Consider the following 20,549-nt stretch of genomic DNA (forward strand, 5'->3'; position numbering starts at 1 on the left):
TTTCATCAGTCCATAATATACTTTCTCTAGTTCAGTTGGCGGCTTTATTTTAAATATCCTATTGGTTACTCGTTACATTATAAATTTATAATCTAAATCTAATATACTAAAAGATTCGGTTTAGTATTTCATATTTTTGCTGTTTTATAGTTTTTCTTAATTCTAGGTAGGTAATTTTTTTACTCAAATTGGTTTTCATATTATACACATTATATTAAAAGTCTTATTATGTTGATCATAAAATATGTTAGAAAAATATGATTTATATTTTCGTACATCGTTGGGTGTACGGGTGTACCGAACATTAACCGACATTGCTGAAGATTAAATTGATAAGTATCTAACAATTTAAGTTTGGCTTTCAAAAGTATCTAGCAAAATGAAAATCAGTGATGTATATAATATAAAATAAATAAAGTTGTATAAACTGCGTGAAAAATCCAGCAAAGACATGGCACGAATTGGTTTTAAAAAAAGATAATAATAATAGAAATAAAATTTAATAAGTAACGGTAACTAGAATACTTTGTCTAAATGAGCTGCTATTAGTGATTTAGCAGGATTTGTAGTAATCAAACCTTAATTTAAAATATTATGTCGAACATGAAAAAAAAACTTTATTTTTGGTTTTTTAGTTTACAGAATGTGGGATAATTTACTGCTGCTAAGTGCTAATGATGTGAGCAATTTTTGGAGTAAACATTTGTTGCTACTTTTTCATTAAGTTTTGTACACAGTATATTTTTCTAATCGACGAAGTGTAAAAACTTAAATTTTTGCAAAAGAAATTAGATATATCAAAGACTAGTGCCTCAAAATAAAATGTAATGTACGCAACATAGTGGTAAAAAATAATCGGAAAATATAAAATCACAATTCATATGATAAATAATTATGGAAATGGTTTTGGCGAGAAAAAGAGTGACTTTAAAATTCTAAAAAGTTCATTTGCAAATTCTCGCAATTAAATCGCAAAATACTGATGACATTTTGAGTCGCTATGCCAAATAGGGTTGGCCAATTTCACTTACATATATTATAACGTATTTTAAATATAGTTGTTTTGTGATTAAGAAAATGCTACTGTTATATTATATCACACGTGAATAGCCGGTATATTATACAATTTTAACCAAATTTAATTATTATTTATATTATACTGCAATTATACCGTTGAAATATAATGTTTTAGAAACGCACAATACCAATAGCTGCTATAATAAAATAATATCTTATTATATTGTTTATGTTTGATAACATATAGGAATATACCTACATGACTGATATATTACATACGTAGGTCGTAACAATAATAAAATAATATGTAATGTCAAACAATCAGTGTCGTATTTTTTGTATTTTTTTGTAGTGGAAAAGTGGACATAGGATTTTTTTTAGTTTTGCAACTATATCTATACTCATCATTATCTATTTCTTTATGACTTTCTTGTTCATAAGCACTCATGCATTTTTTTTCAAACAATAGTGAACATTTGAAAAAAAAAACATTTTTCTGGGAAATTGAGATGGCTGGCAAACGTAGATAATTATATTATCCATGCCGAGAACTTAGCGAGAACAGATTGTTATTAAATAATGTAGGACGTCAAGAGCTGAGTTTGATGTTTGATATAACCTTGGTCTACAATACAAATTGTCTGTATTAAACATTATAACACCAAACGAAATTTTAAAACTTTATCTACGATTGTTACAACCATTCTATAGTAAATTATTAATTAATATCATAATCTATAGTCTGCAATTATTATACTTATAAATTTGTTACTAATTTATGATGATGAATGATGACTGTGATAAACAAAATAAACCATTTACGAATATAAATTATAAATTAATTATTTATTACAGATTTATCAAATTGTCTTATAATATTATATTATTATGCATTATACGTCTAAAGTAGCTACGGTTCAAATTTGTAATAATAAAAGAAAAATATATATCGTGAGGATAGTGATATCTTAGTAATAAATTGATAAATAATAAACGTAATAAATAATAATTATTAAATTGCAGTAGACCTAAGACATTTTACTGTCTATGATGGAACACCATATGATCCCATAGTACATACATCTATTACATTAACCGTAATAAAAATATGAGGACAACTGATCTATAATGAGAACAGAATCACAAAGGTTAATATTTTCAATAACTTTGATTAAGTCGAAGCATTAGAATTTATTAGGTATTCAAATATTTTTGTTACTACAACAATATTCATAATATTCATAATAAAAATAAACGTGTCTTATACTCTGACGCCCATTAACCTAACTCATATTGTAATATAATACAATATAGGTAATACAATATAATTATTTATTTATTCAAATTCTGATTTTTGTAACTTTTAATTAAACTTAGACTATATTTTCAAATTATTAAGATTTTTTGTACTATTTGGAGTTAAATAACTCAAAACTATTAGTTAGAATTATATAGAATTTTGGTTTTTGGAATTTTTAGAAAAATAATTTGTTTAATATTTTACAGCTTTTTAGGGTGGTTTTAATTTGAAAAAATAGTAGTTTGTGCCTTTACAGGAAATGTTTCGAGTAGTATAAAAAATCTCGCGAATTTGAAAATTTGGTCTTTAAATATATTATTAAAAATCAGATTTGTGAACCACGTTGTATATAGAGGTCAATAAAAAGGATGAAGATATATTCTTTAGATGGCGCGCATGAGTCCCGATGGTCATTATTTCAAAGAATGTTACAGCAGTGGGGTAGTCCCTGTGTTGAGAATATCTTATTATTTGATTCACATATGAATTACTATATTATAATGTACATAATACATATATTATATACAATATCATTATTGGTGTAACTTATTCAGCGTCATATGCGGAGTTTTTGGATCATCTTCCAGAAATATACACTCTATAGGTTATTCGTCCGGGCCATCGTGTGAAATGCAATCTGCAGCCGAATAATCTCTTGGCGAAATCGTTTGAACGTACAATATTATAATAATATATTATGTATATATCTATATATGCATGTGTGTATGTGTGTGTGTATGTATGCAGGAATGATATCGAGACTTTGATTTGCTCTGCAGAATTATACGAACGTGTGGAATACCATTAATTCTAATAGGGATCCAATGGGTTCAATTTTCTACGTTAAATTGATCGCGCAGCATTAGACCTCACGCAGTATATTCCTGTTTGTGCGGTTCTACACAAATCATATTATTTGCAAGACCTAACTTGTATAGGCTACATATAAATCAGAAAAATAATTACACGATGGATATCGATCGAGACAATATTACATAGAACTGTATTTTTTGGTAAAATAAAATTCCTATTTATTATTGATCCCTGAAAAATCCGGTAAAAATCCTTGATAACATTGTCCTGATCAATATCGGTCCCGTGAATAAATATTCTAGTTTAATGTCAGCTTAGAGACCCGAGTAATAATATTTCTATCAGATCTGAAATTTGAAATTAATTTTACTGTTTTGTGTCATCTTACTTTGTAAAATTCCAGTAATAAATATCGATAATTAAAGAAGTAAAGAAGTATTCAGATGTTATTCGTGTATTATAGTATTATACCATTTCTAATCTACTCTTGCAGAATTAACATTCTGTAAAAAACACAATCGGACCTATTTTAAATAATGTTGTATAAATTGTATTATATACAAATACAGTGTTTTCTATCTACGACGTAGATTCTACGTGTAGGAACTTGCCGTTCAAACTTCATAATAATATATAATCGCGTTGCTTACACCAAACGATTGAGATCATTATTAAACATACTATTATGTAGGTACGTCCTAATTTATTTAAGACAAGGAGAGAAAAACGAAATTAATTTAAAATACGCGTTTTAAATTCTGCAGCAGTGCAGGTCGTGTTGTTTTTAATTAAGTTCTGTTTCAATGACAATGCCGCGTTTATTGGAAAATAATCATTAGTTTTAAATGACTACACATAAATCTCGGTTTGGGGATTTGTTTGTGTAAACTATTAACGCTTAACGCCATCGTTTTTCAAATGAAAAACAAAAACATCGTGTTGGAGTATAATATACCCCATAATATATTTTATAATAATAAGTTGCTCTTTAGTATTTTTTTTATACAATAGAATTTTTTTTTGTCTTAATAATACTAATATATCATTTCATCACCACTGTAGTTTTAGTGGCAAAATAAGTATGGCTCTTTAAAATTTATTTGATTATAGAATTATATATATTACAAAAACCTCAAATTCCGTAGATATTTCGTTAATCTTATCGCGGTTTGTAATAATATGACAATCGAGCATCTTTTCGTTATTAAAAATATATATTTTTTGAAAAAAAGCGTTTAAGAGTCACAGGTCGTTGACTCCCGTCACTAATGTTGTATATATGGTTCGTATTATGTGACCTTTTAAGAACGCGTGTTTAATATTTAATAAGTTTTCTTCAATTATTATTTTATTTTATGAGTGTTGTTATTTTCTTACGACGATGACCTTTTTACGGAAGTTCACGCCAAAGTTTGAGTATCTGACACACAATAATACATCATAACAATGTTGAGACGTTGCGGGGCCATACCAACACATTTATCCTGCAACTTGTCTGAACTTAAGTATATACATTGTTTTCTGTTATCGTAACTACTTGTCTTTATTTATAATACAACTGTGTCATAAACGATATAAATTGCGATATGTACGATTTTATTTACTAAGTAAATAAACATTTTTTATACAATATATTATATGATAAAAAATCACTTTGCATGTGTAAAACGAATTCCTGCATAACATCTTCTTAATCCACGAGATAATTGTTGAATTTTTTTTTTTTAAATTAACCCGGTGGTTCGTTATTATGACAATATTATTGTGTGCAACACCAACACCATGTATATATACTATATACATCGTTCTGCTGCGGTAATCCGAGACCCCGGGGACCATGGGTCGCGTGTGGATCAAGTAAATGTGTTATTAATTTGTATAATTTATTTTGTAACAGAATATCTAGTTCGGCGCTTGCATATAATTTGGTGCACTAAATCACAGTTATTGCTTATTAATTATTATATTATCAAAACCGTTCAATATACTGCCGTATACGTATAGATGTTGAGCTTGGCTATATATATTCTACATCTACATGTATGCGATTTATAGTTAAATTATTTTGATAATACTATATATGAGGCCTGTTACGTTAGCACTAGTAAATATGGTAACGTTACCGTAGCACTCAAAAATATTCGAATCAAAATTTAACTAGCATATACGACATGCAGTATATTATGTACCTACCTTATCATATTGTATAATTTTGAAAAATAAAAAAAAGATATTGTATATTATTCTCATCATTGATTTTAAAATATATAGGTTTGTTAATAGGTATGTATTGTTATATAGGTATATTTTAAAATCAATGTATAAACCCACAAATTTAGTCTTCGACTATCTAACGAGTAATATGGCCAAATTTCATACCGAACAATTTAATTTGTGATATTTAGGTAAATACTAAAGTTTAAAACCTAAAATTTAAAAATTAGAGTGTTTTAAAGATAACGTTATGTCCTTTTATTAAATATATACTATCTAATGAAGAATTAAGTAGTTAAAGCGTTTTTTGGTTTGTTATTAATACTATTAGTATAAAACGTATATTATTATTATAACTATAATATTTAGTTATACAATACTTTACAATAATCATAGACATTTTATTTCGGAGATATTATACTTTTCTTCAAATTTGGCAATAGGTATTTAAACTTAAATTTTTAATAAAACAATATCAAATAAATGTTGCACGCACACGTAAGTTTTTATCTGGATTATCTAAACTGTATCTGATATAGATTCGGAGGATTTATTTTTGTGAGTATGTACTATGCAGTGATTTTTTTGAGCTTCGTAGATTTGGCGAAGAAGAAAATCGTCTGTTGCTAAACGACAAAGATCACATGACAAATATTATGTATCAAACATACGTATTTTTGTATATTTTGCCAGCATATGAATTATGAATACGTAGGTAATATAATATTGAATAAAAATGGTGAAATGAAGAAATAAAAACCTGTTGAAATACAAATACTTCACTATTCAATGAATATGAATTGGACATTGATTTATTGTGTTGTATTTGTATTTTGAAATAATAATTTAACATGTTCCCGTTATTTTATTCGTACTTTTAATGAGAAATTCCGACAAAAATCCAACCAGGCCAATAGTCAACATATATGTATTGGCATCATAAATGATGTAACTGATAAGTTTATACAAATGTCTTTTGTGTATAGTATAGTAATATGCAAATTAATTCTCAAAACTTGTTTCCGATTAAATTAATTTCCTTTACGGCCTACTAGTCTACTAGTCTATTATCATAGTATAATGTCTACGTATAGTGGACCAATTGATATTCTGATGTCCCTGTTTTTTTACAACCGGAAATGATTTTGCTTTCAACTAGTAAAATGTACATAACTCTGTGTATAGTGACGGAGATTGACTTAAAAAGGGAGTAATGGAGAAACATTAATAATTAAATATATTAAAAATAATATACAAATAATTGTAATTTTTGTCTTACAGAGTTAGATTTAGTGTAAACTTTGTATAAATAAAAACCAAATATTTTTAAAATTCCAAAACTAAATGTGTCTAGTAGTTATGCTGTTATAGCATAATATTAGTTATCACACATAATTACATAAATATCCACACCATTTAATACAGTCTATATATACATAAACATAATGGTATGTAACGATTATTAACTATCCATTTGAGTGTACACATGTCACATTGTATCTTTAAATTATAATAATATTATAATATTATATAGTTTTGTATAGGTAATAGGTATGTATTAAATATTTACGTAAGTTTCAGACAAATACTGCATTTATTAATATATTATTATTTATTATACATCATAATCATCACACGATATTAACTCATCACATGGGTATAGTATTTTAAATAACAGCACAATTTTATGACATTAAAATAATAATAATAATATATAATTTGCGTAGGTACATAATAATAATAAATAGTCTACTTATCTACAACGGTTGGGTTAATATAAATAATAAAATATATTATATTAGGTAGGTATAATAAAATGATAGAATACAACACGTTTGAAAAATAAATAAATAAATAAATAAATATTAATAATAATTATAATAGGTTGATTATGAAATTAAACTAAATGGACGATGGCACAACCTATAAGCTACATTTGAGAATACAACATAATAATAAACTATACTATAATATGACGTATACGAGACCTACCTACGCGTATCCATGTTATACGCGTTTACTCAAACACTAAATTACTAGGTAGGTACAACTATACAAAACAACTACGCTATTAAGACTACTGATGTTACTGCTATTACATTCTAAGACTACAACTATACATTTCTTTGTGTTTGTTTATATTTTAAATACATATGAATGATGATATTATGTACTATAATATGTATATGTAAATATAATATAATATGGTCCGAAACGAAACAAAAAGAGAAAAATACGTTTGAAAAAGTCCTCTTTTTGTTACGTTTCGGTAAATAATAATATATAAATGTGTAAATTAATAATAATTATGATATTTCAATATGTTTATTATATAATATAATATTATAAATAAATAATGATACGCACTGAGCAGCGGCGTTATCGTTGGCAAATGCGTCTTCCGAATTCAGAAAGAACCTACATTCTACAGTGTTATACAATATAATGTGTGTGTGCAGTGTTCTATAGAGGGTGATCCTCCAAAAATGCTTATCCCTATTTTTATAATAATAGTGGGTATTTTTTTTTAATTTAGGTGTATTTAATTTAAAAGTCGATCTAATAATTTCTCAGAAATAATTTACATTAGATGAGGGGGGGGAATTAATTTGAAATACAGATGTTTGTATCTGTATAGGACACTATTTAAGTAGCACAAATATGGCTTTAGAATAAATTTAAAAATTCAAAAATCAGAATTTAAATTGTTTTATTATTAAATAAAAAATAGTGTGTAAGGTGAAAATTCTTGGTGAAATATCCTGTATATAATGTCACGTATATACACAAGGATATATATGTCGTACTCGGGGATCTAAATTTCTTGATGTAATTTTTTATTGTGATTGTTTTGCGACATTATAGTTTTTTTCAGGTGGACGATTTTATATAGGTGCCAGTTGAATAAGACCTTGTCCGTGAGTCGACGTGGAGATTTCGTGGACAACTCCGTATAATGTCCCGAAAAATCGTGTCACGACGAGTGCGATATATATAATATATATAGACACTCAATTGCGCAGAACCTGATCGAGAAGAAGAGATAATATAATATAAGTCCCAGCGGACTATTTAATATATAAGGCTAGGGAGTAACGAGACGGGTGGTTGTTGGGACATTGGGTGGGTGTGGATGAAAAGCGAAAAAAGCTAAAAAAAAAAACAGGATAAGATTGAATCCGTCGGGAAAGTCTGAACACGTACACACATACAGATACACAAATGGACGTGTAGGTACACACTTAAATACAAACGAAATTCGTTCGGGAGACGATTATTCAACGATCATTGCGCGCGGCGGAGAGTGATAAATTCACCCGGTTGATTGCGTTCAACCGGGTCACATGGCCAACGGTGCCGGATTCACCGTCACTTTTGATCCACCGCTCGCCGCGGACGACGTCTTCCTCGGGTCGTCGTCGATATCGTTGCCGTCTTCGTCGTCAGCCGACACCGATTCGCCGTCTTCGTCTTCGTCGTCGGGCGACAGGTCGTTTTTCCTGAAACCCACAGTAAACGACGCGTTAAGTCGGTGTTATACTTATATATTATATAACAATCCCGTGCGGTTCAACATGCGCAGGGCTGTCAGAATTTGTTTTTGTTTTTTCAATTTGTATTTCCAATTTTAAAAACCTATTCCTGTCATCGGGTTAAGCCACGGCAATACTTTCGGGCGTTTGGTTTTTGTTCAGTTGTTATACCAGAAGAAATTGACAAATGTTAGTTATACCATTAACCGATTGAACGTAATCAATTTTTCCCAACCGTTTTCTTATGTTTAGAGTAACTAATAAGACTATTAACAATCTTTTAATTATTTTTGTTACTTAAACCTTGAACCTTTTGTACCTATAAACATTTGTATAATGTGCGCCAACGACCGAAATGAACGCTTCAAAAACAATAATCAAAAATATTTTACAGGGTTGCATTTATTTTCTTTCTGGACACTCATTAGCGCGTGTTTCGTAAGTTATATAAATATAATGGACACGAGTACCTCCTGCCAATTCGGATTCGTGAAAACGCGTTAAGAACTCGACGTCATCGCGCGACGACGATATATTATATACAATTATTATATTATTATCATACAAATAATATGCTATACTTTGTCGTTTTCTTTAACCACCAACCACTTAAAAATCAAAGACCGGTGACTGAAAGCGGTGCGGAATGATCGTCGGTTTCACTGCATTGTTATACATTTATACGACGTATTATAATAATATTATATTGTTCGGTTTTTGGTACACGTGTTAATAACCGTCAGAGCGGTCCTATGAAAATTAGATACCTATTTACAAACATGCGTGAAAGACTCGTTAGACACCGAACAAAACACCTAATAGATGAGATAACGTCGTTGATTATGCATATTATATTGACGACATATTAGGTATTATTAGTATGTGATGAAGTTGTTTTGAAAGTGAACACGAAAAAGTTATTGTTATTCTTTAGGTATAAAATAGTTGTAGCACGACAATATTACTCGTACATAATAAATAAATTTAACGACATTTTCACTCGATTATTATCAATTAATATAGAGTATATTGTTTTATTGTCTTAACGGCGTACACAATAATTATTTACGAAAACGATTAGTGAATTGTTTTTTACTTATTATTCATTTTGATATCGTATTATAAGGGAAATATATATTATCTGATCAAGCTATATAAGTTATACTTACACGTGTACATAATATAGTGTAGTATATATCGGATAATGACTCCAAAAACTAAAGGTAACAAGAAGCTCAAGTTGGTACATTAATTGTGGCGTAACCAACTTCTTGAGCCACAAGGGCACCACACATTAATCTAACTCACCCACCCACTAACTCATATTTTTTAAATAGTATTTTTATTATTTTCGAAAATTAATATCTATTAAATTCTTAAAAAAAAAAATAGTTTAGTTTATAACTATGTTAATAATATATCTATAATAGATTATACGAGTAGCAACGTTCCCAACTAGTGTACAGACGTGTCACTTACATCTATCACGTTTTCAAATTTTAATAATTTGATAAATGTATACATTTTATAATTATTGGAATAATTTAATTTGAATTACTATAGGTTTTTTTATACAAAACTTATTAATTATATTTGGCTTTAAATAGAATTGTACGTGTACGTGTTTGTAAAATTACGAACCATTTTATTTTTCAATTAGACAATAATATTTTAGGTAGCCTGAGGTACGTACAGCAGTATTCATTATTATCTATATTCATTAGAATAGCATAAATTATTTTTTATCGTTTTATAAAACCAGTGATGTTATTAAATTTATATCGTGATAATATTATTTTTCATTATATTTTATTTTATACTTTACGTCTGTATATTGCACAGCGGCCTTTAACGGCGAAAAATTAGGTTATGGTAATTTTTTGGCGTGCATTTTTAAATTATAAACACTGTTAAGTATTTGTCGACGAATTCGTTCGATTTTCGATGTTAATATAATAATAATAATAATAATAATATAAATTGGTATACATTCCAATAAAAATGCGATCGAAGGACACACGTTATTATTATTATTATATATAGAGGTAGTTGTCACTTTCTCGCGCATCATGTGTTGTCATCCGGTGTGATTTTTATAGAAATGCCGCCAATGTGTGAAATTAGTGTATTTTTTTAATTTCGCCATTCAATAGGTGTCCCATTAAACGTGACTGTCAATACTGATTGATAAATGAGGAGACCTTGTTTTATTTTTTCATTTCGGGAATACGTTTTTCTCTCTTTTGTTTGCCAATAACGCTCACCCACGCCTTCGTCCGAAACACTGAATACATTAAACTTTCGACCCCGTCGCCCAGTAAAATTAATCATAAACATAAAGATAACACGACCATATTACATAATAATCGTGCCCCACTATTATTATAATCATATTATATAGTTAAATATTAAATCTAATATAATGCGTATGCAGTCGCAGAACTTACGAATAGTTATGATTGTTGGTGAACAACGACTTTGGACATTCCTTAAAGTAAGGGTAACATTCTTTGCTGTGTTTGCCAACGGTTTCGGCAGTCACGTAGTCCTTCATTAAATCAGCGTACGTCGATCTACTAGCCCTGCAAAATAATTACAGACATTTATCATTATTATGATCATTAGACATAAATTTCCGCGGCATCAACATTTTTAAATTATCGTTAACTTAGTTCTATTTGGTGTATTTCTATACATTACGGGATGACCTAGATTTTTAATAACTTGGATGGGGAAAAATACACAGTCGTTTTAATTTTGTGTTACGAAATCGGTGAAGATCGCAGCCACACATTACAAAATAAATTATTATCGATCTATAATAGCAGTATTTTACATTTATATGCGACGTAATAGAAACAATTCTAATTAGATTTAGTCGAAATGTATACTATAGTTACAGGTACAGCACGTGATTGTGCAATACAGAAACGTCTTGTAAAACAGTATTGTAATCGGTCGGAAATACGATAAACGACAATGGGGATCGTTTACAGTTTGTGACGGACGACGATAGCTTGACCGGGTCGAAACGCGATTAAAACGGTGTGCTCTGTGAATTCCTGCGAAATCACGTGGTACGCCATTTGATTGCCATGCCTATATACAACGTATTTAATATATACAATATACATTATATATTATATTATATTCGTAAATTAATTATTCCACCGCGATAATATTATCATAATAATAACGTCAAAGTTTTGAACGAAATCAGTCTCAGTATACAAGAAATCGTCGATCATCGGTTTGTGTATAGTGCATATATATATGATTTATATCAGCAATATAACGAACAGAGCAATACATCAAGCATATCATCAGAGCTTAATTTCTTAAACGATGCAATTATTCAAAATCTGATTTTTAAATATATTTAAGACCATATTTTAAAATTATGGAGATTTTTTGTACCTACTATGCACTTAAAGATTAAAGGAGTCTTAAATATGTCTTATGGCAATACAAACTTTCTTTTTTTAAATAACGTTCTACTTTAGAAGCACTTAATTAATTAGCATATACTTTTTTGAAAATGTTTATATACCAAAAGAAAATTTAAACGAGTAGTAATTGAATAATTTATTTTGTGTATCTACTAAGAATAGGTCCACAATAGTGGGTCTAGAAAAAAAAGCTATATAACTATTAACCACGGTCCACGGTATATACCGTGCTATTAACTATACAACTATATATTAACTATGTTAATTTGAACATTTTAGTAATTTATAATAAAGTATAATAAATATATTTATAATAGACTACAGTAGATTCGATATTATATTTTTGTAAAATCATTTTTAAAGACTTTTATCCTTAATACAAACATTTAAATAACTAAAAAACTACTCGTTCAAATTTTGGATTAAATTATCCGTTAAATAATATAAAGTAAACAAGTAAAACAAGACAGGTTATAATTTGAAAAAAAGAATTTTGTATTTCCACAGGACACTCCTTAACTTGTATGAAGAATATTAAGTTTTAAAATATGTGCTTTAAGTATATTTAAAAAATCTAAAAATCAGAACTTTAATAAATTCATTAGATATTAAATGAAAAATGAGAGCGTGTATGCTTTGAAAATGATCAAGTATTATATGTTAAAATATTAAAATATTTTGCTAGTTCATTGATATAGTTGGCAGAACGTATAATTGCCATAGAGAAATATTCAATTCCTCTACTTCCGATGTACTTATCTAGATAAATACAAATGCCGAACACTATGACGTAGGTATAAAGTATAAACTATTATTAATATTAAAAAGAGTCATATTGTTGATATATTATGATATGTAAATTATTTCTTGTGGGTAGAGGGTCAAAAGCACTGAAATTTTTCTATAGGTGAGAGGTTAAGAATAATGAACTAATTTTATAATAAAAAATATTAAAACTACGGAGTAACTAATTCATTGTTTTATATTAAATTTATAAAAAAAACTTTAGACTATATGTTTTGCTCGTGAGAAGAGGGAGGGATGATTATCTTCCAACAACTTTGTGTGTACATCGTCGGATACAGGACTAATCGATTTTATTTCATATATGTATAATTTATTATAATATATTTTATAGGTAGCTATATGTCACAGATGTCTGTGTACCATTTGCAACGATGGAGCATTTTTCAGATAGATATCTGTTTTTTCCTAACGAGTGATGTTCATAGGGACGGCAATAAATTTTCGTATTCTCTTATTATTTCGACAGCGTCCGCCGCGACAGGTGTACATATTATCTATTAACAAAAACTTTTTTTTTATCCCGATCGATTACACTCTTAACTCGATCTGTTAAACTTGCTGGGAATAATACGTGTTTAAAATATATTAACACAACATACCATATAACTTAGTGAATTAAAAAAAAATCTGTAGGACAACCTTTCATTTCTACTATTTAAATTGTTCCTATATATTATAATATGTCTATAATATGCCTAGATGGTTTTTAATTATGTTAATTTTTTAGGTCGATACCGACGTGGGCGCCCCGTGGACTGATTTTTAAATATCTAACCGAGCGTACAACAGGATTGAACAAATCCAGTATGGATATTAAAATATATCTTATACTTACATTCCTACCTCAAAAAATATTTTAAAATAAAATATTCCATCGCACAAACAAACGGTATTTTATAAGATTTATTTTTTTGAATATTAAAACTGCGAGAATTAATAATATAAAAATGTAAAATAAACAAATTTATTTATTATATTTATTGTGATTTGGTCTTTTGTCCATATAATGTGTTTGCATATGAAAATCAATATTAGATCATGCAAAATAATAATTATATTTTTTTGATTATTAATATTATTATTATTTTTATTTTTTCTATCATAAACACTAAATAAACGGTGATTTGTTTATATTTAAAATGTTTTTAAATCTGCGTATTTTTAAACAACACATTTTTCTTCTATTTAAATGTTTGGTTGTTTTATACATTAAACAGTACTCAATGTAACTTAATATAATATGGTTAGATATATATTATTATACTTGAATATTCTCGACTGTTTGATAAAATATTAGGTAATACATTAATAGTTTTCTGTAATTTATTTTACTATTAAAATACAATATTTGACACACTTCCACTATAGTAAGCTCATATTTACATGTCATGTTTATGATAGGTATCTCCCATACATTTATATTATCAGTAGTTTATTCCCAGTTTAGTCGTACGGCTGTGTGCGCGCGGATGACATTTCCGGTTTGGCACATGGCGCAGAATGCATAGCGATTGAAAAATACGGTTATTAAAAAAGAACTTGGCTTACATTTAATGCAATGACCCAATGCCTTCTGTTGGTTGTACAAAGTCGTATCCCCCTCATTTAATAGTCCGTGTCATTTTTTTACGTTTAGTTGGAAAGTTGTTTTTCTCCAAACACGTTAACAGCTTTGGCCATTGGTATTATTATACCTCTACATATCATTATGAACGAGTGTTATAAATTATAACTATTATTATAACTTATAATATTAAATCAATGGTAAATAATTATAATAATATAGTATGGTATATATAATATGTATTATAATATACACCCCTATATACCGTTGATGGCAAAAATATTTTCATTTCAATATTTAATCATACATTTAATAAAACAAAAAAAAAATTGGAAAAGTTCTTTATTATTTCTAAAAAATAATGTTTCAAATTATAAAAGTTTGGGACTATTTTCATACATAATATTATATACCTTTAAAATAGTGGCTCATTCCAAATAATCTCAATATCCACGTTAACATAAATAATATTTTAAGTAAAAATTTATTTGCCATAGTGTATTATTATTTTAATTCAAACTAGTGAAATAATACATTGATGGATGAAGCTAAAATGTTGTTTGTGTTTTATTATAAAATTTAATATTAAAAATTATAATGCATTTTTTTTTTAAATTTTTTATCTTATTAAGAAAAAAATTCTATAGTTACATATGAACAATGAACATATTATTGGAATGTGTATTTTTTAAATTTTGATTACAATATTTTGGCGCGTGATCTAATAAAGGTCCACCAATTCTGGTACATTATATATTATTATATATGGCATAAGAAAGTATAATATATGAGACTATGAGAGGAAATCATTACAAAGGTTCGACATGTATGGTTTGTCTGGAGTGGTGTTTCAATGATCACGGAGAGCAAACCGTAAATAATATTTTAAAGAGTGGTTCTCGTCTTTTCATATACATTTTTTAAATTATAATACTATCCAAGTATTTTGGCCACGTGGCCACTCATAGTGCTGTAAGTACAATCTCATATAAATCACAACGAATCGCGGATTCACTCTTAATCGTTTGTTTTTAATATTATAAACGTCGTGCATAAGTATACAGTATACACATAATATTATATTCAATATTTTTGACATTTGTACGATCATTATTGAAGTACTTACGTGAGGAATAGCTGCAGAAATTCACCGATGAAACCAAATTTGTGTATGGACTTATGTCCGTGAACTTCACATATGGCTCGGAGCAGACATGCTTTGCCGTCCATCCCGAAGTTCGTCAACAGGTCTTCGACGACGGTGAACAGCAGAGCTCTGTAAAGACATATTAGTATATTATATATTATGTATTTTATATCACAAAGAGTAATACAATATTATAAGAGAAGTCTTATTTTATTTAATTTTTAATTTTTGAATGTGTTAACGTCATGATGACGCGTATACCTATCACTATAAAATATTGTACGTGTGTGCGCGTTGCTTAATGATAATACGTATTCGAATTCTCAACGAAAATCGCGATGACTATCATCGCTAAAAAAAGTTCTACTAACGAGGATAAATCAGTTTTTTACATACACACGTCACCGTCGCCATAATAATATAATTATCGTAGGTACGATATAGTATAATATGTTATTATACCTAATGTTATAGTTATAATTATTTATTTCCAACGAAGTGCCGAGGCTTGTAAAGGTTTGGGTTATTCCATTTTGCATTGACCGCTCCTCATTTCTCGCATCACGGACTCCCCTAACCCTCTTTATCTATTTCCATTAGTCAACGGTAAACGGGTTTTGTTTTACTTTTATAACTATTTCATTGTTGCAGGCTGCCAAAACCTGTCTTCGCGGTGCACATGAACTTGGACCAAGCTGGTTGCTTCGCGTAACCGCCACTAAAACGATTTCTGGTCGGAATATTAATACGGCAATTATTCATTATAACAGATACGATCTATAAATACATACATATTATAATTTATGCATGCATATGATATGAGTAATGTCGGTCAAATAAAACGTATTCCGTCGCGAAATACACGATCGTGAGAAAAGGAGATGAGATGTGCACAGTGGTGGATTATGAAAAAAATTCGGTCCTCAAATTTGGTTCGTCCTGAATATATTTAGTTATAAATTTAGTTAATTAATGCATCATGAAAGTTTATTTTGAATTTTTATAAAATACGTGTCTCTAGGAATGCCTCTAATTATTAATCATAATAAATAACAGTCTGCTGCCCATGACTCACGAAGAAAAATCCCAATATCTCGCTTGCATAATCTGCCACTGGGTGTGCATATATTATAATACCACATCAGCTATTATCGAAAAAATACATTTTATTAAGTACATATATTATAATATTATAATATTATATACTTATCAATATAAGTATTATGTATGCAGTGATATTCATACAATATAGGGATCACGAAGCTAAGCCGATAACTAATCGGCCGCCTGGATATTGGTACGTTCTTATAATGGTCTGGTTTAATATCTTTTATTTATATTTATTTTTCAAATAATTGCCTTGATAAATATCGATATTATTTGTAAAGTTTTATAATATATATACGTATATATATATAATATCGTACCCGTTATCGTAGTAATAATACCCTACGTCCGCTATTATAGCTCATCATCGGTTGTCGGTTTATCTGCGGCCGTCGCGTCGGCTCATCGTCCCAGTCACCATACAATATATGGGTGTAGCACTGTAGCGCGTGCAATATCTTAGATCTATATAAATATAGTTTATAGGCTGTTTATGGCATAGATTTTTTTCACTACTAATATGCAGTGACCATACTTTCTTCATTAAAAACTGTATTAAGCTATTATGTTACTACTATGCTTTCGTATTTTTTTCTGACGTTTGAAAAAAATAAAAATTATTACTATTAAAACTATATATTTATAAAAAAATATAAAACACATATTTTTCGTATTTCATACTTTGTGAGTATATATCACGGTAATGATGTGTTGGGGCTAGGGGTGTGTCATAACATGAATCGTACGATGAAATTTACAACCGACAAATGGTACCTGTTTATGATTTATGGAAAAATACAAATAAAGCGTATATACTGATAAAGGTCATAGAAAAAATCAAAAAAGTAAAGTTTGAAACTCCTATTCTTGAGGTTCAAAAACGAAAAAAATGCCATTATTAATATTATTAGGTATATTTGTGTATATGTTTTGTATATGAAATAATTCGATATCTTTAAATATCTTAAAACGTAAATAATCAAAATAATTCTTAAATCATGTAAACATAATGTCATTTAATTTTATTATCCATTTAAAAGTTTAGAGTTTGATTTATTGTTCAGAATTATTTGTATGTATTTGTATTATATATTGTATGATTCTAATATCTTTCTTACGAAATAATATTTTACCCTTAATAGTCGTTTTCATATCTTTATATAGTTAACAATAAGTTCTATGTTTGCTTACAATTAAAGTGTCAAGGAATTATAAATTATAATATTTATATTAAGAAAATCGATAAAACTCGGCATATACCTTTATTTGAGATTTAATATTAATTATCTGACATACAAAATCAAATAATAGTATCTTTTAATTATTTATAAAAAAAGTTTTAATATTTACGATTTTTTTTTTTTACAAATACACTTTTATTTATTGATACGAGTTGAAAAGATTAATGTTATATATAAACTCATAAATAACTTGGTCGTATTTCTTTTTATAACTATGTAAGTTTCTCGATTTTAGGGGTTTATTCGCATATTCCGTAGCGATTAACTGATGCTATTTGAATGTAAATTACAACAAGTGATAAGAAATTGTTTACTGGTGCAAATACGGCTGTTAACAGCTCTAACATAAATCTACAAATCTCGCGTTTTACGGTACATAGTTGATAGTTGTGTTTTGAGATACAATCAAGTTTGTGGTGTATATTTGCTATTTTTCAAGTTAAATTTACAAGCCACGCTTTAAGTTTAGATAACAATAAATATCGTTTGTAAAATTCAAGTATGGTATTTTTTGGTATAAAATTTAAATAAATAAAACATATTGAAATTAGGAATCTACTATAGGTATGTTTATATACGAAGTTATTTGTAAACGGTAGTCTGTAATCTGTTCTAATGATTTTTTTTTATTATTGGCAAGGAATATATATTTACATATTTCATACTTAATATTAATTTTATGTCATCAATATTATTTAACTATTTCAATAATTTAAATTGTAATATATACACATATTTATTATGGATTGTTTAATTTGGAACATAAAGCTACAAAATTATACTAATACTAGTTAATATATAAGTATAAACAAAAATCATAAATTCTATTAAAAAGGCTAACTATAGTAAATATTAATAATAATAAACAATTATATCAAATGTTTTTAATAAAGATTAATTTATTTCATTTATTTTAAAGTAAATATATTTAGGTTTATAGAATAAAAACAATTTCTGGTATGAAGCTATTTATTTGTTTGTAAAGTTATTCTCGCGAACAGATTTATGTTTGACCAAAAGTAGTTTAGTGTGTTAAAATAAAACATATTATTTATTCGTAACTTATTAACATGTTTGTTTGTATTTAATGTTTCTCATAACTAATAATATGGCAATAACTAATATTATTTGATATTTAGTTGAAAATAATGTTGGAATGATTGTAATAATTTACGAGTTACGAACATGCGAATAGAACCGGAACATAATATATGTCAATTTATTTTGATTGGAATTACCTCCGGCGTTCTTCTGAATTATTATTCAAAGGTTATTTATATATGTTAGTTTATGTATGGTTTACCTTTCACCTCCTTGGAAGTACGAGTGTATTGGTTTGGGTAACGTTGGAACAGATCTAGTGGATCTGCGGCCGTCCATAAGTTGAGACACATAGTCGGCAAGTACTGAGCCCATTTGCCTGCCCATGCTTCTGGCTAATATTGGCGGGAAGGCGCCAAACGGATTCTGATTATCAGTCAGTCCCAAGCCATCGAAGTCGACTAAGTAACATTAAAAAAATAAAAATCATAAATACATATTTTGCAATTAGTACAAATCAGGTTCTCGTATTCATAAGGAATTTGATTATATCTGTTATTTATTATTATTGTACGACCAGACGTACTCGTACATGTCATGATGTGAGGGCAATAAAAACACATTTTACTTTTTATGGATCGTAAAATATGTCATCGCTCTAAATATTATGGTAGTTCAAATCCAAGAATTTTTACTAACTTTTAAAAGTTTTTATAAACATCCATAACTGCAGATATCTTAAACTGTCGGTTGGTTTATTATAGTTATTACGTGCGTATATTTGGGTGACAATAACGATAAATGTATCTAATACAATATTGACCTAAAAAATATGGCGTGTGTATTATAGTGTTGTTTAAAAAGATTTTATTAGCTCTTAATGCTCCTACTACCTATAAATATATATATATATATATATATATTATATATACTGCAACATAGTCTCGCTGGGCCGCCGAATCAAGCCCAAAAGTAAATACACGGAAGTCATTATATTGTACCTACCCGTTTAATTGCCATTACTTTTGTAGGAGATAATAAATCGAGACCGTAAAAAGTAAAAACCAATTTTTGATGTAAACAGCTAAGTAACTGGTCTCAGATTATTATCGTTAATCTAAACACGTAAATTGTAAAGTCTGTTCGGCTTAATTGGACAAAGACATATTGTGTGACATCGGATACCTATCATCAGTACAATCATAGAAGTGGTCAAATTGTATATATTATATTATAGGGTAGAGGGGAGCCGTACTGAATCTAACACGATTTTGGTTTTATTTTTTTGTATTTTCAGAGGTGTATTTTTTTTTTTG

General features: G+C 28.2%; 1 protein-coding gene across 3 annotated transcripts in view; it reads right to left on the reverse strand.

Annotated features, from left to right (window-relative positions):
• Positions 1-6,919: 6,919 nt before the first annotated feature.
• LOC132928521 (uncharacterized) overlaps positions 6,920-20,549 on the reverse strand; it is a 41,415-nt gene continuing 27,785 nt past the window's right edge. For all 3 annotated transcript variants that reach the window (XM_060993270.1, XM_060993261.1, XM_060993278.1), the window contains 4 exons: positions 19,496-19,694; positions 15,824-15,973; positions 11,325-11,459; positions 6,920-8,844 (listed from right to left, as the gene is read on the reverse strand). In XM_060993270.1, the coding sequence (XP_060849253.1) occupies positions 8,685-8,844; positions 11,325-11,459; positions 15,824-15,973; positions 19,496-19,694 (644 nt within the window). In that variant the 3' untranslated portion in view covers positions 6,920-8,684. The remainder of the gene's footprint in view (positions 8,845-11,324; positions 11,460-15,823; positions 15,974-19,495; positions 19,695-20,549) is intronic.

Source organism: Rhopalosiphum padi, chromosome 1, assembly GCF_020882245.1.
Source record: "Rhopalosiphum padi isolate XX-2018 chromosome 1, ASM2088224v1, whole genome shotgun sequence".
Lineage (NCBI taxonomy): Eukaryota > Metazoa > Arthropoda > Insecta > Hemiptera > Aphididae > Rhopalosiphum > Rhopalosiphum padi.